Below are 18,285 nucleotides of genomic sequence, written 5' to 3'. Positions count from 1 at the left end.
ATACATGTCCAAAGGCCATTCATGGGCCAGTGAAACAAACCAGACTGGTTCTACCCAGGTTGTATTGGGCTGTTGTTTTTATGGGTGGGTGTCTACACCATGTGGTGCTGGCTGTGTGGCTGTAACCAAAGCCTTTCTTCTCTGAGCCAAGCTAAGCCACGTCTCTGCAGCAACAGAGACACCAAGCTCTGACTCAACTCCACCCACTGCGCTGGCAACTACGACATGTGGAGGGATACGTTTGAAACTTCTCCTTAATGGTTATGGTTAAAATGAGAGAACTTGAAAAGGCCTGCTTGCATGTGGGCTGCAAAAAATGAAGGCTTTTAAGGAGGTTTGAGGAATGCGTTTCAAAACTCAAAAAAGTTGCATGTACTTTTGGCTCTATCGGGCGCAGTTCAATTCATTTCAGCTTTATTGGCATCATACCTGCTGACAACAAAATACAGGCATTCCAAAGGCAAATTCCTGATCCTCATCAGTCGCAGGTACATTGGTTCATGGAACAAAACCAATAGTCACAACTGGAAAACAAATGGCTGTCCTGTGAAGTCATGTTTCTCCAACATGTGGGAATGCGCTTTCAGGGTTGCTAAAGCACTGGGTTTTTAAATGGCTGACTTATTTTATGAAGTGGAGGTTTTCTTTGGACATTCTCCTGAAATGTAGTGTGTATGGTGTGCGTGTTTGAGTCTGTGAATATATGTGTTGTTATTGTTGTAATAAAGACTATGGTTGTGTTGTAATTGTTGAAACTAACTAAAGCTCTTTAATTTTATCTTAAAAATTGTCAATCATGTTTGCAAACACTGAATCAGTGCTATATTTTTGAATTTGCTGAAAAACAGACAGAACAACCATTTGAATTCTGATCTATAACTCAATACAGTTCACGTATGTACAGTACATGTGAATATACTTAGAGTTTGCATGATCTAGTTATTTACTGATGGTGCTTTTAATCAGCTTTGAGCTTTAGGTTTAAGTGAAAACTTGTTTGTAATGTTTCAGTTTCAGTTTCAAACCCATTTGAAGTTACAGCGTCATCACGGATGATATTTTGTGTTTACAGCCAACAGTTCAACCACAGCAAAACCAAATGTGCCACCAGCACCACCACATCATTCAGACTGGGACCTAGCTGTCTCTAGGGCAACTGTGGAAGGTTTACGTCTCCGATGGCAACTGAGGAAGGGGGACGTCCTCTGCAATGCAACCAGCCAATCATCCAGTCAGAAGAAAACAATGTGATTAGCCAGAACAGGTGAACCATCCAGCCAGCCCATCCAATCCGGTCTGAGCAGGTCCAGTCGGCCGGCTGTGATTTGGTCAGGCGTCCGTATGCTAATGAAGTGCATTAGGCTAATTGAGCAGATTCCAGTAATTTGAAAATCAATCTGGCTGCAGATTGAAAAGCAAGTCACTATGGGGGGGGGGGGGGGGGGCAGAAAGGAGGGGGGAGTAAGAGAGGAGAAAAAAGAGAATGAAAGAAAATTATAGCGGCGAATTTTCCTCCAGTTAATTTTTAGATGATTGAAAATGTTTTTATTAAATTAATGTAATGGACCATTTCAAAACACATTGATTTTTTCCAGCATGAGGAGTTGAAGTGGAAATATTTACTCTCCCTTTCCCCTTTTCTGTGAAGGCATCAGATAGCCTGTGATTTGGGTTTCTGGTAACAGTCTTAGTTAGTCTGGTTTAAAAAGCAGCGGGGACAGTTTTTGAAGCTCTGTGCCATTGTTCAGTGGTTCTGGAAATGTGGTTTGCACATGCACGTGCGTGCGCACACACACACACACATTTTTATAAACCAGCTATTTTAAACCTTAGCTCTGGTCTTCCTCATGCATCCCCTTTTCTTCACTCTTTGCTTCCCTCCCCGCTCCTCTGCTTTGATGCCAGTGACCTGTCGCAATGATAAAGATCCATCATCGTATCTCACCGTACACACTGTCCCGTTTCATCATCCTGTCTCTGCATATGCACGGTGCCATCTCATCGGGGATGGATTTATGTGTTTCCATCCTCCTTGGGAGCTGAGATTGTTTTGTTTTTAAGTGAGGGCCCATTGATCTTTTATTACGCCATTAAGTCAATACGCTCCACTCATAAACAGCTTGAGATTAAATGAGCCCCTTTGAAGGGTTTATGTGTGTGTGTGTGTGTGCGTGTGTGTGTGTTGCTGTGAACCCTCAGCCTGCCAGCATACAGTGAAAACTGGTGGCTATAGGGAGCCAAATTTAGCCTGTAGCAGGAACATTAGTCTCAGCTGCATGGCCAGGATGAAGCCATTTATTAGCAGCCAGTTGTTGGTATTCGAGGTGTTTCATTTCACCACAAACAAAATGATGCTTTGTTAAGTTGAAAATGCTTACTGCTTTATTTTGTGTTGCACAATCCGCCTTCATATACTGGCAACGTGTTGCAAGCGGTTCTCAGAATCAATAGTCGGACCTGATATTGCTTACCTCATGATTAGTAGTTTTTCCATGTGGATTATATTTCCAGCTTTTCATGCTGTGATAACGGTCAGTGGTGTGTCTTCAGTGAAGAAACATTCACGGGGAATTGCTGTCGGATTTGTACTACAGGCAGATCAATTACCAATTTCAGAAAGAATTTGATTAAAGCAGTTGAGAAATCTTGAAATGCATGCAGACTCAGCTTTGGTCAAAAATAGATACGTCCCTCAGGTTGTCTGTGTTTTCAGTGTTTCAGTAAATGTATGCTCCACTGTTGCCGGGTACAAGAATGTGCATGATATTGAGCTGTATTGTCCTCATGGTTCAAACTGTACTCAGGTTATTCGTCTCTCTGCTGTGTAGTTCAAACGTCTCGAGCACCTGTTCACTTCATTAGCAGCTGGTGTTTAAAGCCTCTGATCTTCTTTCTGTCTCCTGTTTCACCTGAGCTACAGGCCCATCAGGAGTCATCTGAGTGTCTGCACATATAGACTGCTCTTTATTTCTAGGAGGTCCATTCATATTATCATCATTTAGAGTCTCTGTTTTCATTACAGAGTGTTGTGTTGGGCCACCTTCTGGTGTGCAGACAGGGTGGTAGGGCGTGCATTTTTTCTTATATTGTCCTGCAGTAGATCCAGATACATGAAGTAGCATCAAATAGTTTGACCCTTAGCTGGATGAGGAGATTGATACCACAGTACAGTAAATATTTAGCAATTAGTTAGCTTTGTTTAGCATTAACACTGGCTGGCTGCCTGTAACTGGCCTTAACTGAGAAATAGTCTGGCACGTAAAACCCTGTGTGTAATGTGTTAATTAGTGAGCTTCAGAGGTGCTACTGCTGTAGGTGGATTTTCTTACCTTTTGAACAGAAGCAGGCGAGACAGTTCGCTCAGTTCTCTATGAAGATAACAAAATCCACCCACTGGCACCTCTGAAAATCAGTGATAAACAAGATACATCTCATTTGTTTAATTCCTCCAGTTTGTGGTTCGAAGCACATTTGACAGAGCCAAGCTAGCTGTGTCCACCTGTTTCCAATCAAACACACAAGCAAAATATCCCAAAATATCAGCCCACATCCACATTCTTGTCAGCGGGTGCATGATGGTTGTCATTGCGTTATATGATAATTGTAGTTGTATAATTAGTAAGGGAGACTATGTGGCTCAAATAAAGCATTGATATATGTAAACATGCGGATGTGACCTTAATCAGTGCCATGCAGTTTTTCCAGCCGGGGGTTACAATAACTGTCAACTCTTCGTGTTGGTAAACCGCATGGTCTGCGAGAAACCAGAGACAGCACCCACCCTGGCCACCGATCTGTGAAAGCACCTCTTGGCTATATTGTTACACCCACTGGAATTAACTCTCAGTTACATGGCAGAGTGCTGTAACGCATAACGTCTGCTTAGAATACACAATATAGAGACACACACACGCATACATACACTAACTGTGCATTCACCTTGTGCATACACAGCAAACAATTTCAGCGTCTCCCCCGTCGGTGTTTAATGAATAGTAGATTTTCTGATGATGCAGGGAACTTGCAGCCCGTTGTTTTGTCTCCTTTTTCACATTGTTTAGCACAAAATGACTTTTCCACTGATTATATCATTATATTCCCATCAGAGCAAATTGACTCACCACTGTCTAGAGCTGAATAACTTCACTGGCAGTCGTGTGTGAAGACAAACATACACACAGCACAAGCAAGCACACATGCACACATAAACAGATAGAAAGGAGCTCAGGCTGAAAAAGGTCAAATGTTATTTCATTTGAATTAAAGAGAACATGACAGAAAATGGAAACCACGTTTTTTTTTTTTTGTTTTTTTTTCAGGATGGGAAGCCAAAATGAGCATTTCTGCCATAGCTAACATATGCTTTAGTGTTTTCAGTGTCCTGATTTCTCACCTTCTCTCACCTGTTCTCTCCACAGTGTGTAACTGTGATCTGGCTCGATCAGGCTTCTTCCAAAAGAAGGGCGAGTACATCTGCACGACAGACTATCAGCGTCTGTACGGTACACGCTGTGACCGCTGCGACAGCTTCATCACAGGAGAAGTGGTTTCCGCTCTGGGACGCACGTACCACCCCAAGTGCTTTGTCTGTAGTGTCTGCAGGTACGCATGCATACACACAACACACACGCTATCTCCTACTGTGTAGGCTGCAGTAGTACATATGTTTGGGCAATAATAATGATGATTTGGCGTTATACTTTTTGTTCTTTTTTGGTCTCCCCCAACCCATGACAAAAAGCCTCTCAAGCTCCTAAAAACTTGTTTCTGTTCGTCATTTGGTTGAAGGGTATTTAGCGAAACAATATAAATGTGTCAGCTGTCAAGTGATTTTGATAAACTGTTCATTCTGTATTCGCTATCCTTTAATTATTTGCAGCAAATATTTCTTTTGCCACAAATTTATGAGCAGGACAGCATTACGGTAAATTTGATCTTTGATCTGTAAGAATATTGTATCAATGTGATCGAGCATCTTGATTTGTCAGCCCCCATAAATGTATTTTATTGGCCACTTGGGGGCAGTTCAACAAGCTGTAAACACAACATTGACATTGTCAGTTTGGAAGAAAATGTTTTCACATGTGGAGTCATGTTTCATGCCACCCAGTCCTTTTAGCTCTGATTTGGTCTCTGCCAAAGTGATGAAAAAGCTCCTAGTTGCTAAATACTCTGCTATGTTCACCAGCTAGGCACTAACTTTGTCTGTCTGTTGTTTGGCGCTGGGCAGGTAACGTGCCATGGGTTTGTTGCAGGTTTATGCTGGAAACAGGGTTGATGAGAGCAGTGAGAATGAGCCACAACAGTAAAGTTAGAGCCTCTAAAATCAAAACAATGAGCCGAAAAATGCAAAGAAAACACTGCTGAGCCTAGAGGAACTGGCTACCATTCTACAAGCAACATCATTTTTATTATACTGTCATTTCCTCCATCATTAATATAAAATTATTAGTAGTACGGCTTTAAAATGTAAAAGCCTGGTTGTTTTACCCCTAAACAGTTTCTCTTTCCATGTGGATGTTTTCCAGAAATTATTATATCACAATATGCATTCCTATTGCAATATGTGATAAAGAATGTTATCCACTCCACTTAGTACACACTAACTAACAGGCAACATATTGTACAGTAGTAGTGTGTGTACTGTACATATGACTTCATCACCTCTGCATCTGTCCTGTATCAGTAAGTAATGATTGACTGAGTAAGAAACATTTGAGTGTTTTCTCTTTCGCTGCCATGAGTCACTGTTTTCTGCATGACCATGCAATCCTTCCTCCAACGATGCTACACAAGTTGCATCTTTCAAAATAACAAATGCAAAGATGACTCATTTCTTTATAGTGCATTTAGCAATGCCAGCGATTGAGCTCACGATTCAGCCTGATCTCAGCTCCGGAATGTCAATAAATATCTGATTGGAAAGCTCAAGCGGGCTGTCGCTTTTCTTAGTCGAGTCACGATTGCAAAAAAAAGAGAGCTGACCCAGTGTTTCATGCTGTTAGATTTAGTAAAAGTAGGCCATCTCTCCTCTGACCTCCATCAGTGTTCACGTTAAGCTCCTCTCGAACAAACTCAGAGTCAGCATCCCTGTTGGCTCCTTTCCTCTTTTTATTTCACCATTTTCCTCTTTATGCCCCCCCCCCCCCCCCCCCCCTTTCATGTTCCCCCTCTTAAAAAGGCCCCTCGTTTGTTTCGCTTTCCACGCATGCTATGTGGCAACACCCATCTCTATTTTGCTCTCCCCCCCTCCTGTTTTGATGTGTTATAAGGTTTACATAGCAGCCATCTTTCCTCACCTTCCTCCAGGAGGCTAGAGTTTGTCTGTTGTCCGTATCTGCTTGACATTGGCCGAAAAAAATGCGGCCATACCCAGCAGCCGTGGGCAAAAAAACTGAACTGACACCAACTGGCCGGAGACAGCCAGCGGAGCAGTGCTGGCAGTGACAGGGATGTCCATGTATATGTGTGTGTGTGGGTGTGTGTGTGTGTGTGTGTGTGTGTGTGTGGAGTCAACTGGAAGAGACAGCGAGAAGCCGAAGGGTGAATCTCTTCTTTCCTGCTCCGTCTGCCCTCTGTCACATTGCTCACAGTCTTTTCTTGAACCTCTTCTATTTTTCCCCCTCCTCCTCCTCCTCTGTCGTCTCCTCATCCTCATCATTACTGTCATCATCTTCCTGCTCTTAATCATCATCCGCATCACATCATCTTCCTTTCTGTCTTCATCATTGTCCCACTTTTCTCTTTGTCATCACAGTTCTTGGCTCTAATGAAGGTAGACTGCGAGTTTCACTTTTCCGTGCTGATGTTTTTTTTTTTTTTTTGAGGAGCAGCGGTGATCAAAGCCAGAGTTCATATCCGTAGAAAGCCAGAAATAGCTTTACTTCTGTAGCCATTTTTTTTTAAGGAAAAAGAAACATGCATTAAATATGTAAACAGAGTAAATTTTTAAAGTGCTGAGAAAGGCTGACAAGGCAAGACTGTCTTGAGGGAGTGAGAGCAACACACAGGTAAAGACAAGGTCAAGCACTGACTAACACACTCGTCTGCACCACCACGGCTTAGACTATGGACTGACATAGCTACGGTCAGGCATTTAAACAGTATATGTGAAAGACTTAGCCTGTCATGCTTGGAAGTGGACACAAAAAATGTCGAATACAGTCTTGTCTGGTTTTCTGTGTTTAGCATTTTGCTCAGTGTGGCCTTTCAGTTCAATTAGAAATTGCAAATTGTGTACGAACAGATGGATAACCTTGGGACCAACTGAAGGGTGAAATTAAAATGCAGCCTAAATGAATAATAGGCTTTATCAGTTTTCATTGACTTGTGTCTCTTTCAGTGTTTACCAGGGCCTTTGTTGAATAATTTGTGTGGTGAAACATCCCTGCTGGCTCATCTGTACCTCTTACTTGTCTGTCTGTTCTCTTTTGTATATGGACATTGTCCTTCTTTGAATAATATAGCAGCACAAAGGAGCAAAACTGGAATACTGTATGTGCCAGCTCCCTGACAGAAACAGCTGTAAAATACTCCGAGCTCCCTAGAAACACACTTTCGAGGGCTCACGACCTCCGCAAGAGTGCAGTGCATGGATGTGCTGCGCTCTTGTGTGCTGACTGTGAGCTCTGCTGGAGACTCTAGCCTCCCTCTGGGTCTTGGCTCCAGCTCCAGGCCTCGGCGGGGGAGTAAAAGGATTACTGCCGTCTATGTCTTTTAAACAGCCTTCCCTAAGCCTTTTAGCTCCCCATTCATTCTCACATCCTAAAGAAATCAATCCGTCTCTATGAAAATGCTATAGACGAGGAAAGCAGTGAAACAGTGCATCATGACAAATTTGATTTCGTAGGCGCTGGCTTGCTGTCATGTAGTCCGCTTGTCTGCATGTGTGTGCACTTGCCCTTCTTCATCTTAGTTTAGCTTTAAAGCGGCGACGAGAGCAGTGACCTGGTGGCACCAGCTTGGGTAGAGCGAGCTGGGCGGACAGACTGAGAGAGAAAGAGGCAGTTAAGATCAGTATGCACTCCACACAGTCTCCATAATAAGTTTTCATTCTCACTGAGAGAGCCAGTTTTCCCCTTAGAAGCCCGTGGCAGCGTCACATTATCGCCTCTTTAATCACAGAGCAGCCAGGTGCTCCTGCAACAATCAACGTGCTATTAACTTGCCGCCCCAACTGTTTGGAAATGTACTTTCAGGTTCACAGAGGATGTCAGACTGTATTTAGCTTGTGTCAGCAGGATTATGGCTTGTCTGTCACCCAATCATGTTTCTGCCAGCACCCATTTGTTATTTCCATGTGTATGCTTGGATGTAATGTAAACACACAGAATCACTGCAGGCATTTTTATCTGCTTGTTTGTGTGCTCGTTGTCTAATTCCCTCTATCTTTTTCTTTCCTCCTCAGTAAACCCTTCCCCATTGGAGACAGAGTAACATTCAGTGGAAAGGACTGCGTGTGCCAGCAGTGCTCTCACACACTCGTCAAGTCAAATGAACCGATCAAGATCCACGGGCCCAGCCGTAAGTCCAGCATCCGCCATGCTTTGTCCACTCTGTTTAGGGCCACCAGGCGCTACAGTGCGCCTAGTCTAATACGATGTGTCTGTGAGGTCCATTTAGCTCATTTAGCTAATCAAGTGTCTGTCAGATCAGTGGTCCAACCTGTCGTGCTGATCCGCCAGCTGAGAGTTATGCAACGCAAACAGACACATCATTCATTCATTACTGTCAACACGCAGAGAATGGAGGGTGGTGCGTTTTCACTGTGCATCTGGTCACATATTCCTGCATGAGCACATACTGTACATCTTTCACACATGTGCGATGTAGTTGTCTGCATACTGCAAGTAAATAATGAGCTGCAAATCCTGTGTGTCAATAGGTGCATAGCCCTCTCCTTTTCAGTATAAAGCAGGAAAATGACAAATTGTGATCCAACAACACAGCAATTGTGATTGATAGTGAATCATTTGTTAAGTGTGGCATACAAACAACAGGCTGCTGCTCACTGGCTGTGCAGTAATAACAGATGGTGGAGAGGCAGTGAAAAACTGTCCTCCCCAGATCGCTCCATTCAGGAGAATAAAATCCAAACGGCTCCCCAGGTACATGTTCATCACTCTGTCTTATCAGGAGGCAGTCTATGAAATGGGCCATGGAGTGCAGACAGTAAATGTAATGCACTGGATTTACAAACTGTTCCTCTGTCATTTTGGTGTTTAAGAATGCAAATATATGCTCTGTGAGTGAAATACATTTAGCCAGTACAAAATGATTACTGTAGGGGAAAGGGCTAGGAAAAGGCATAATGACAGGGTGGAAAGTATTATCAGAGGATGTTGGCTTGTTTATGCATCAATGACCAAATCTTTACACTGAGAAATGTAGTTTTATAGCCCCAATTAAAGTTTTAGTTGCCTGTTTTAATCCATCCTCTCTTCAAAGCAATAATTCACCATTTTGGAAACACGCTTATTTGCTTTCTTGCCAAGTTAGAAGGGAGCGCTTATGCCTCTCATGAAGCTGTCGCCAGCAGGCTGTTCGCTTAGCGATGCAGAGTTGGTACCTCTGTCCAAAGGGAGTAAAATCTGCTTAACAGCCCACTTTTTATGGATTGAACAAAAGAGATATAATATGTTCATTAATGAGCTTTAGAGGTGCTGGTAGGGAGATTTTGTTACCTGTGGACAAAGCCAGGCTAGCTGCTTCTCCCTGTTACAAGTCTTTATGCTAAGCTAAGCTAACCACCTGTTGACTGTAGCTTCATATTGAATGGACAGGTATGGAAGTGGAATTTATCTTCTCATCTAACTCTCACCACGAAAGCATGTAAACACATTTCCCAAAATGTTGAACTGTTCCTTTAAAGGATGAATCACAGAGTGCAGGAAGCTACTGCTACTACACTGATGTATTGATGGCATATTTTGGCTTTTGACAGCTGATGAAGTCACCTGCTGTGACATCACAGAGCCACAAACAACAGTGCAGAAGCAGTTTTCTGTCCGCCGTCATTCAGTGTCAGTCTTTATCTAACCATGCTGAAAGATTCCATGTCACAAGCTCTGTTACGTTCATCATCGTTTTAAGATGATCTAAAAACTGTTTCACTCAGTGGCTAAAATGGGAACTGTATCATGACTCAGAAGAAAATCAGTCTTGGGCTGAAACCCTGGTCCTATGTACTCAGCATTATCACCACCAAATGACAGTTAAGATTTATCTGGACTGCAGAAGCCTGACTCAATACACTGCTGTTTTTTTTTTTTTTACTGCAAAACACAGTTTGTCTTGGCTGACAGGTTGGAGTGAAGTGGTCCCTTGGGACTCCAGGCTTCTGTCTGGGGTAGTAGACCAGGTCGGAAAAGGTTAAACTAAGTCAACTGTCTTCCAAATGGAAACAAATGGCATGTTGACCTTTTTTCAGCATTTCGACACTCTGCAGCCATGCATCATTGGCGGCCTCTGTGCTGTCCTGTGTCTTTCTTGCCCTGTTAGTTGTTGTCAGTAACGCCTGCTGAGGCGTCTTTCAGAGGGAAATGGATTGTACATTCTGCTTGTGTGCCATGTGTGTTTGTGTGTGTGTGTGTGCGAGAGAGAATTAGACAGAGAGAGAGACTCATACGTCTCATGTGAGGGGGAATTTTATGCAACTGTTTTTGCCTTCAGGCTGTTTCAGTGATACTTGCTTCCTGCCTGCATTCAATCATGTTTAACAGTGCTTACAGTTGAGAGAACAAGCCTCACAGCCCTGCAATATCCCGCATTAGTGTGGCTATTGATTAAGGAGGCGGCTGTGCCGCAAGGGTAGAAAACTACACTTAGGAGCACAGAAGGTAGTTAAAAATGTACAATTACACCTCGGCTCACTTTGTCTTCCTCTGTCTCTTCCTTCCCCTCTCCGCCGCATTTCCTCTTGTCTCTGTCTGCATCTTTCCCTCTTACCCGTCTCTCCTCCAATTCTTCTTTCTGTCTCTTTCGCTCACTATTCTTCTCCAGACTGTGCGGGGTGTAGAGACGAGATCAAGCAGGGTCAGTCTCTCCTGGCGCTGGAGAAGCAGTGGCACGTCAGCTGCTTCAGATGTCAGACCTGCAACATGGTCCTCACAGGAGAGTACATCAGCAAGTGAGTGTGTGAAGAGAAAAGAAACGCGGCGAAACGCAACATTTCAAAGCATTTGATTGTCGTGTCTCACTCAGAAATGACGTACAAATACACATGCTGCACTTTCCAGATATGCTTAACTGTGCATTTGGCACGCTACAGCAGCTATGTTTTTATTCTCTATGTTGCAGAGATGGAGTGCCATACTGTGAGGCAGATTACCACGCCCAGTACGGGGTGAAATGTGAGACCTGCAGCCGATACATCAGTGGAAGGGTTCTGGAGGTGAGAATGGGAGCAGATTTCAACATGAGACGGTGTTAATGGAGATTTAGCTGCGCGGAATTCTGCAGCAATACAGAAATCCAAATTGGGAGTTGACTGAGTATAATCAGCGTTATCAGAACTGAGCAGTTGTATTTTATCCTCCCTGTAAGTCCTGCTGTGCTTGAGGGAGTGAGCGACTTAAGATTGACGGGAATGATAAGAATTTTGTCCCGCTTGACTAAACCAAAACAAATTCAGCTGCTGTGTGCTAGCCTGGTCAAACATTGGTGCACATCCACTTCTTCACGGTTTCCTCAAGACGCACAGTTGAGCAGAACACAGGCAGCAAGCAAAAAGCTAGATTGAATCATAACAAGGTGTAAGACGTTGAGAGGAAAAGGGAGTTATAAAAAGATCAGAGGGTAAAGAGTGGAAGGAAAAGATGGAAGGAGGAGAGTCGCAGCAAGCGAATCCTGCAGTGATGGAAATGCTTTGCGTGATCTCACGCTGAAGCGGTTTTAAAAAGTGATAGAAGAAGGAGTCAGCAGTAGAGAGGGGAGAGCAGAGGAGGTGGAGCTGGGGCAGACAGAGGAGAACAGGTGTAAGGAAGAAGTGAAGGGAAAATAATGAAGAGGGTAGAGATGAACATAATGAGAGTGATAAAGTGCAGATGCTAATTAAATGTTTTGGGGAGTCTCTGGAGGGTGTCTCTGGTCTGTTGAGACCTGAGGAAAGGGAGCAGACGTAGTAAAACTTTGTCAGACACATGCATGGAAACATTCACACACACAAACACACACACACACATGCACATACACACACACACACGCAGTGCCTTGTTGTCCCTGTGCTCCTTTGCTTGTCAGAATGGCTGGTGTAAAGTGCTTTGTTCCTGACTATCAGCCTCTCTGGGCTATTTATAGACATGGGGACATGTCAGCCTTTATCTGTGAGTCTCCCTCTCTCTGTGTCTCTTTCTCTCACTCTCTGAACATTCGTGTGTGCTTGCATGCATGACATTCACTCTTTTCTGCTCTGACATTTTGATATCATAATCGTGTGCTTCTTTAAGATGCAGCGTGCAACTTGTTTGACTCACGAAAAGTCCAGGAACAGTAACTCACCAAACATACAGTATATACATTTAGGATAGGAATAACATAAATTCAGCTTAATCTGGTACTTGATTTTAATTTAGTTTTATCTACCAATTCTGTTATTTTGTCATCCTAACTGCTTGTCTATTGTCTATGCATGGACATGTCAGTCCGTCCTGGGAGAGGGATCCCTCCTCTGTTGCTCTTCTTAAGGTTTCTTCCATTTTTGCCAATATTAAATGTTTTTGTGGGGAGTTTTTCTTTATCTGAATCACGGGTCTGAGGATGGGCGGGGGTAGCCTTTGCCGTGCAGATGTTCCCCTTTAGGGAAATTTGGAATTTGTGCCACTGGCCTTATAAATAAAATTGATTTGTTTTAGTCAAATTTTAGTCATTTGATTTTTGGTTCCACTTTAAGTCAACAGAAACGTGTTGTATTTCCCAAAAATCAGGCCATTGTGACTCTCTGGGTCAAGCTAACTTTCAACTCACCACCACGAGGACTCGCACAAAACAACTTAAAATATTAACTACTAAGATACTGCACAGGTCTCCTACAGCTTGTAGTAGCATGTTTTTTTCATGAATAGTCTGCTTGTTTCTGAGCCTGACCAAAGGTAAACACAGAGCCAAGTTGTCCAACAGCATGTGGACCGGCTGACCTTATCACCCTACATATTCATCTGTTTACATGTGTGAGGCTGACTGTCACTGTGATGATACTGTCCTCTACAGAAAGCTAAAGCTCTGTGAGTCTACAGATGCATGCAAGTTCAGACTGAGAAGGAATAATCACTTCATTTGTCCATTTGTTTGTCTTATTAGCAACTAAAAAAGTAAACAGTTTTTTAATTATAGTTTATGTTAGTAAAACTAATGCTGTCCCAGTCATCTATTTACCTGTTTGAAATCATTATCATTTATCATACTTTCGATGGAGTTGCTGTGCGATGCTGATTTCTCTGCTCTCCCATAGTGAAAACCCAGACTAATCTGTCTATGTTTGCATCTGTGTTGATGATTAGGCATGTTCCTCTGGGCCCCTCTTCAGTCCAACTTTCCAGAGCCAAAGGTCGTTAGTTTAATGAGTAGTTTAGAACAGATGGAAAAGGGGAGAAGTAAAGACCGGAAGCTGGAGAAAGAGGAGCATAAAAACCTTTGAAATGCTTTAGTTTCACTTCCTTCCTTCATCAGTATCATCAGTTAATCCACCAATAAATAACAGCCTATTAAATGCCACCGGAGAGATGGAGGCCTCATTAGAAATGGTAACAGCAGTTGTTGCACTGATACCGTACGACCACAGACAGTAAACGCACCGCTGCTCGGAAAGCAGAAGACGGAAATGCCACATCCTCTCCTGGCTTTCCTTTCAGAGAAACCTGAGACAGACATGCAGAGCAGGGATTGGTTCAAATGCAGCTTAGATATGATTAAGAACCGTGCTGTTGATTGGCAGTTCTTGGAGCAAATTCGTTAAACAGGCCTGATTTCCTGCAGATCATATAAAGGTTCATCAGTTTTATGAAAATCTGGGAATGTCGGTGCAGCATAAAATGACATAATACACACACACGCACACACACACGCGCACACACACACACACACACGAACACGTGTGCTGGCTGTGTTGAGATGAAACAGTTCAGGTCTCCTTGACACAGGCCACATGTCAGCAGTGCTTCTATAAATAGAAATTCTCTAATGGTGTGTCAGGCAGGCAGAGGTGATGGGACGGGACCACGCCTCAGCCATCGGCCCAGCGGAGACACATGTGGAGGAACATCAGGACCGTGAACTGGTCTGGATAAATGGACCCAATGACATCATACTGCATCATTTCATGTGTCCCTTTCACCTGCGCCATGTGTGTTTGGATGTGCTCCCTCGGGGCGCTCTGAATGTCCAAGGACATGATCGCGCTCTTGTGTCCTTCACTTACATGGCCACCGACTTCCCCCTCTCTCTCTGTCGCGTACACACACATACACGCACACACACTCCAGCAGTTTTCTTCATGTGACTGACCCACAGGGATCTTTGCTCTAATTATGGCATGGAGGAGAATGGGTGGTGGCTATCATGTGATTGCTGCACGCTGATGAAACAACTACAGGCTATGCAATGAGGTTTCAGTATATTATGAGGCCATTGTTGGTCAGGTGATACACAGTAGAAAACATATGGGGATAATGACCTGTTCAAGGTGGGGTGTAATTTGTAGATTAGCTCTCATTCTGTGAAACTGTTCCTGGTGATAATTCATGTTCGGTCACACCTCTTCTTCTCTTCCTTCCTCACAGGCGGGAGGGAAACACTACCATCCGACCTGCGCTCGGTGCTCGCGCTGTAACATGATGTTCAAAGAGGGAGAGGAAATGTACCTGACAGGTGAAACTCGATGCCAATACATCCACACACTGACACGTGTGCGCACATACACACACTGTAGAGTGCATGTCCATGTAGACGAATGCATGGCAAGTGGGAGCATCCCAGTGCCAATCTGTCTTCTCTCCCTCTTCTTCAGGATGTGAGGTGTGGCACCCATTATGCAAGCAGGCAGCGAGGGCAGAGAGGAGACTCAGGGTGAGATGGAGTTTGAAATGAAGATGTTCAAATAAAATCAAAACTGTAATTTCCTCACTGTGTGAATTCTCCCATCTCCTTTTTCTTTTTTTCCTTTATCTGTTTGCACCTCACAGCACAGACGCCTGTCAGAGGCCTCCATCTCTCCACCGGGCTCCTCCATAGGCTCTCCTAGTAGAGTTATATGTGTGAGTAGCCTATAACTTTGCAGCTTTTTGTCACTTCTAGCTGCCACTGAGCTTATCCTAAAAGCACAATTGCTACACCAGAAACACAAGCGCTAGCCATAGCCCTCACTGGTTAAGCATCAACCTGAGAGGCTGCTCACTCCCCTTGGCCTGTTCACTTGTCTGTGTCCTAACATCTGTTGTCATTAGTGATGTCAAAAAGAAGTGATACGATTGTGAAGGATCTTGTTGTCACAATGTGAACAACTGTTACAACAAAGCACAATAGTCATATATTATTATTTAGTGATGACCGCCTTCAGTCATCAATACCCAGAATGTCCTGTGATGATTTGCATGTTGAGAAACACCCAGATGAGTTAAAACTGGGCTAAATTCAGATGAAAATGCTAGTGTCAGCAAAGCTAACATCATGGCTCCAGGGATAGCAGTGTAAGTCAGTGCACTATTTTGGTTCAGACTGAAAGTCTCAACAGCTGTTTGATGGATGGCCATGAAATGTACAGACATTCACGGCCCAAGACGAAGTATCCTACAATTGTGACAACAACTGTACCAGTTCTCCCATGAAGCCACTGTCCCCCAGTGCTCCATATCGACTGCTTTCTGTGTGAAGTTTGAGCCGCTACATGTGTCAGCTACCTACAGAATTCTGTTGTCGCTATTGAACTTTACTACCATCGACTGGATTTTAAGATGGATGACATTTATTCCAGCAAATCTCACAAAGTTAAGGGAAAATAATAAAAAAAAGTAATCAGACAGTAGTTTTTCAATAATTGCGCTGACAGACAGAAAAACAAACCCAAAAAAAATAAACAAATAAGGGTGCATTGAAAATGAAAATGTGGAAAAATAATTAAATATAACCTTGATATCTAAAAAAAACCTTTTCCGTATTTCAACCAAATTCATCCCAGTTTATACCTAGACATGTTTTGACACTAAAATGACCAAATCGGTACAATTTACACCCAAGAAATATACTTTATACGTTCATATAAGAAACACTATGTCGGCTAATTGAACAACATACAGGCTTATGAGAAGGTTGCCCATCTATACATCGAACAGTTGGACCAGTTCCATTTCAAAATGAGGCTTCAGCCAGATATGGAACAGTGTCCAACGGTGCTGCTTGCCAGTCTGCTGAGTGTTGCTGCATGTCGGCAGTATTAGCATGTCAGGGGTTGTCTGCATGGAAGCAGGAGTCACCGCTCTCCGCTCAGCCCTGCCCTGCTCTGCTCTCGTCTCATAATCAATGACCTTTCTGTTTAAGGTGATGGATGAGCGAGAAATGCAGCGTAAGCATGCCTGTCGTCCACACTGTCTCCTCTCTGCTCTCCCTCTCTCTCTGGCTGTCTTTGCATCCTCTGCTCTCTTTCTCACACATGCTGAGCTCCTGAAGGTCAACAACTTCCACTGCTGTCAGGTTCTGCAGCGTACATGTGTACTTTTGATGAGCGCACACGTACTGTATGTGCACATGCAGGCTTGCGTGTGCTTCATCAGCTCTTTCTCACTTCCTCTCACTGCTGCATGATTTTGCTTACTGTCACTGGTGGAGTTTCCATCCTACTTTGTTACTGTGCATCATCCACGTGGTTGATGTTGGGTCTTGTTGCTGTTGTCTTTGGTGGGTGTATGTGTGTGTCCTCTCTCCAGGCCAGAGTGAAGAATGAGATCCTAGATTATAAGGACCTAGCTGCCCTGCCAAAGGTCAAGGCCATATACGAGGTCCAACAGCCAGACCTCATATCCTCCTCATACCAGCCCTACCACAGATACACCTCTGATGACAGGCTAGACACTTACAGCTATGGGGAGGTACTTCTGCTACACACTCTAGGTCAAACTGGTCTCATCACTGGTCTGTTTTCAGAGGAAAACACTTGTTTAGTTTATGATTGGAGCTGTGCTGATAAGAAGTGTGTGTCTTCAGTCCAGCTCAGCCATGTACTATTTATAGGGCTCATTATTTTCATTTTTGTATTTTTCAAAAACTGATTGAATGGATCATTTGGTAAAATGTGATTTGCAGGGAAAATTGAAAATTTTTCAGTGCAAGCAAGTTAATTGTTTCTCAGACTCCTTTGCATAATCAGCAGCTCTTCCCTTTTTTTCTCTGTCTGTAAACCTTAACCGAGCTGTAAAGCATAATATAAAACCACAACAAAAGAGATGCATAGTAAAGTGTTCGTTAGTGAGCTAGACACACATGAGAGTGCTATTGACCTTCTCATCTAACTCTTGAAGAAAGTGAATAAGCTTTAACCGACGACTCTAAATCCCTCTGACATTAAAATAATGAAGTAGCTGCTAGTCATCACGTTGTCCCGTACAGAAAACCCCACAACTCATGCATGTAGGATGAAACAAAGCATAGACTGAATTTGAATTTGTGCTCCTGTAAATACATGATGCATTGTGTTTGTGTAGCCACGGTGCTGCAGGATAAATAATAACTCTTCTCTCTCCATTGATTCTTTAGTCACTTGGGACACTCTCTCCCTATTCTCAGGTGAGCATTCTTCCCACCACTTTAAATAGCAGAGCACTCAGGACGAGTTTAAACAAGTGAACTGTTGTCATTTTGGCCTGTCACTAAACTATGTGTTGCCCCCTGCTATTTCACCTTTCACCTCCTCTTGTCTCATTTGTCTTTTCAGGACTATGACAGCCTGGATATGAAGCAGAGGCGGTGCTCCAGTCCAGGTTACATTGACTCGCCGACGTATAGTCGTCAGGGCATGTCACCCATCATGCCTCGCTCTCCGCAGCACTATGGCTATCCTGGTAAGTCCAGTGGCATTCACTCCTCAGAAAAAAAATATGAAGGGAAGTCAGTCATATTGCACTTAATGTGAACTACACTTTGAACAAAGTTGAAGTCTTATGGAGTATTTTTTTTATTATTATTTTGTGAATGATTCTACTGAATTTAGGTTATTTAAAAAAATAGTTCAGCATTTTGGGGAATATGCTTATTTTCTCTTTTGCTGATGTTGAGATGAGAATCAGATGAGAAATCATTGTG

The 18,285-nt window shown here is 43.3% G+C and overlaps 1 protein-coding gene across 7 annotated transcripts in view; it reads left to right on the top strand.

Annotated features, from left to right (window-relative positions):
* Positions 1–18,285, top strand: part of ablim3 (actin binding LIM protein family, member 3) — a 42,669-nt gene that overhangs the window by 15,541 nt on the left and 8,843 nt on the right. For 5 of the 7 annotated variants that reach the window (XR_013077550.1, XR_013077551.1, XM_076738708.1 and 2 more), the window contains exons 3-12: positions 4,419–4,602; positions 8,408–8,523; positions 11,002–11,128; positions 11,299–11,392; positions 14,775–14,862; positions 15,002–15,060; positions 15,177–15,248; positions 16,914–17,075; positions 17,740–17,769; positions 17,918–18,044. Coding sequence is in view for 3 of the 7 variants with exons in the window: in XM_076738708.1 (XP_076594823.1) it covers positions 4,419–4,602; positions 8,408–8,523; positions 11,002–11,128; positions 11,299–11,392; positions 14,775–14,862; positions 15,002–15,060; positions 15,177–15,248; positions 16,914–17,075; positions 17,740–17,769; positions 17,918–18,044 (1,059 nt within the window). In the remaining 4 variants the exon portion in view is untranslated. The remainder of the gene's footprint in view (positions 1–4,418; positions 4,603–8,407; positions 8,524–11,001; positions 11,129–11,298; positions 11,393–14,774; positions 14,863–15,001; positions 15,061–15,176; positions 15,249–16,913; positions 17,076–17,739; positions 17,770–17,917; positions 18,045–18,285) is intronic. The other 2 variants (XR_013077552.1, XR_013077553.1) reach the window with 1 other exon arrangement.

The sequence above is a fragment of the Chaetodon auriga genome, chromosome 9, assembly GCF_051107435.1.
Source record: "Chaetodon auriga isolate fChaAug3 chromosome 9, fChaAug3.hap1, whole genome shotgun sequence".
Classification (NCBI taxonomy): Eukaryota; Metazoa; Chordata; class Actinopteri; order Chaetodontiformes; family Chaetodontidae; genus Chaetodon; species Chaetodon auriga.
Note: the sequence above shows the minus strand (reverse complement) of the source record. Positions and strands in the feature narration are given on the sequence as shown.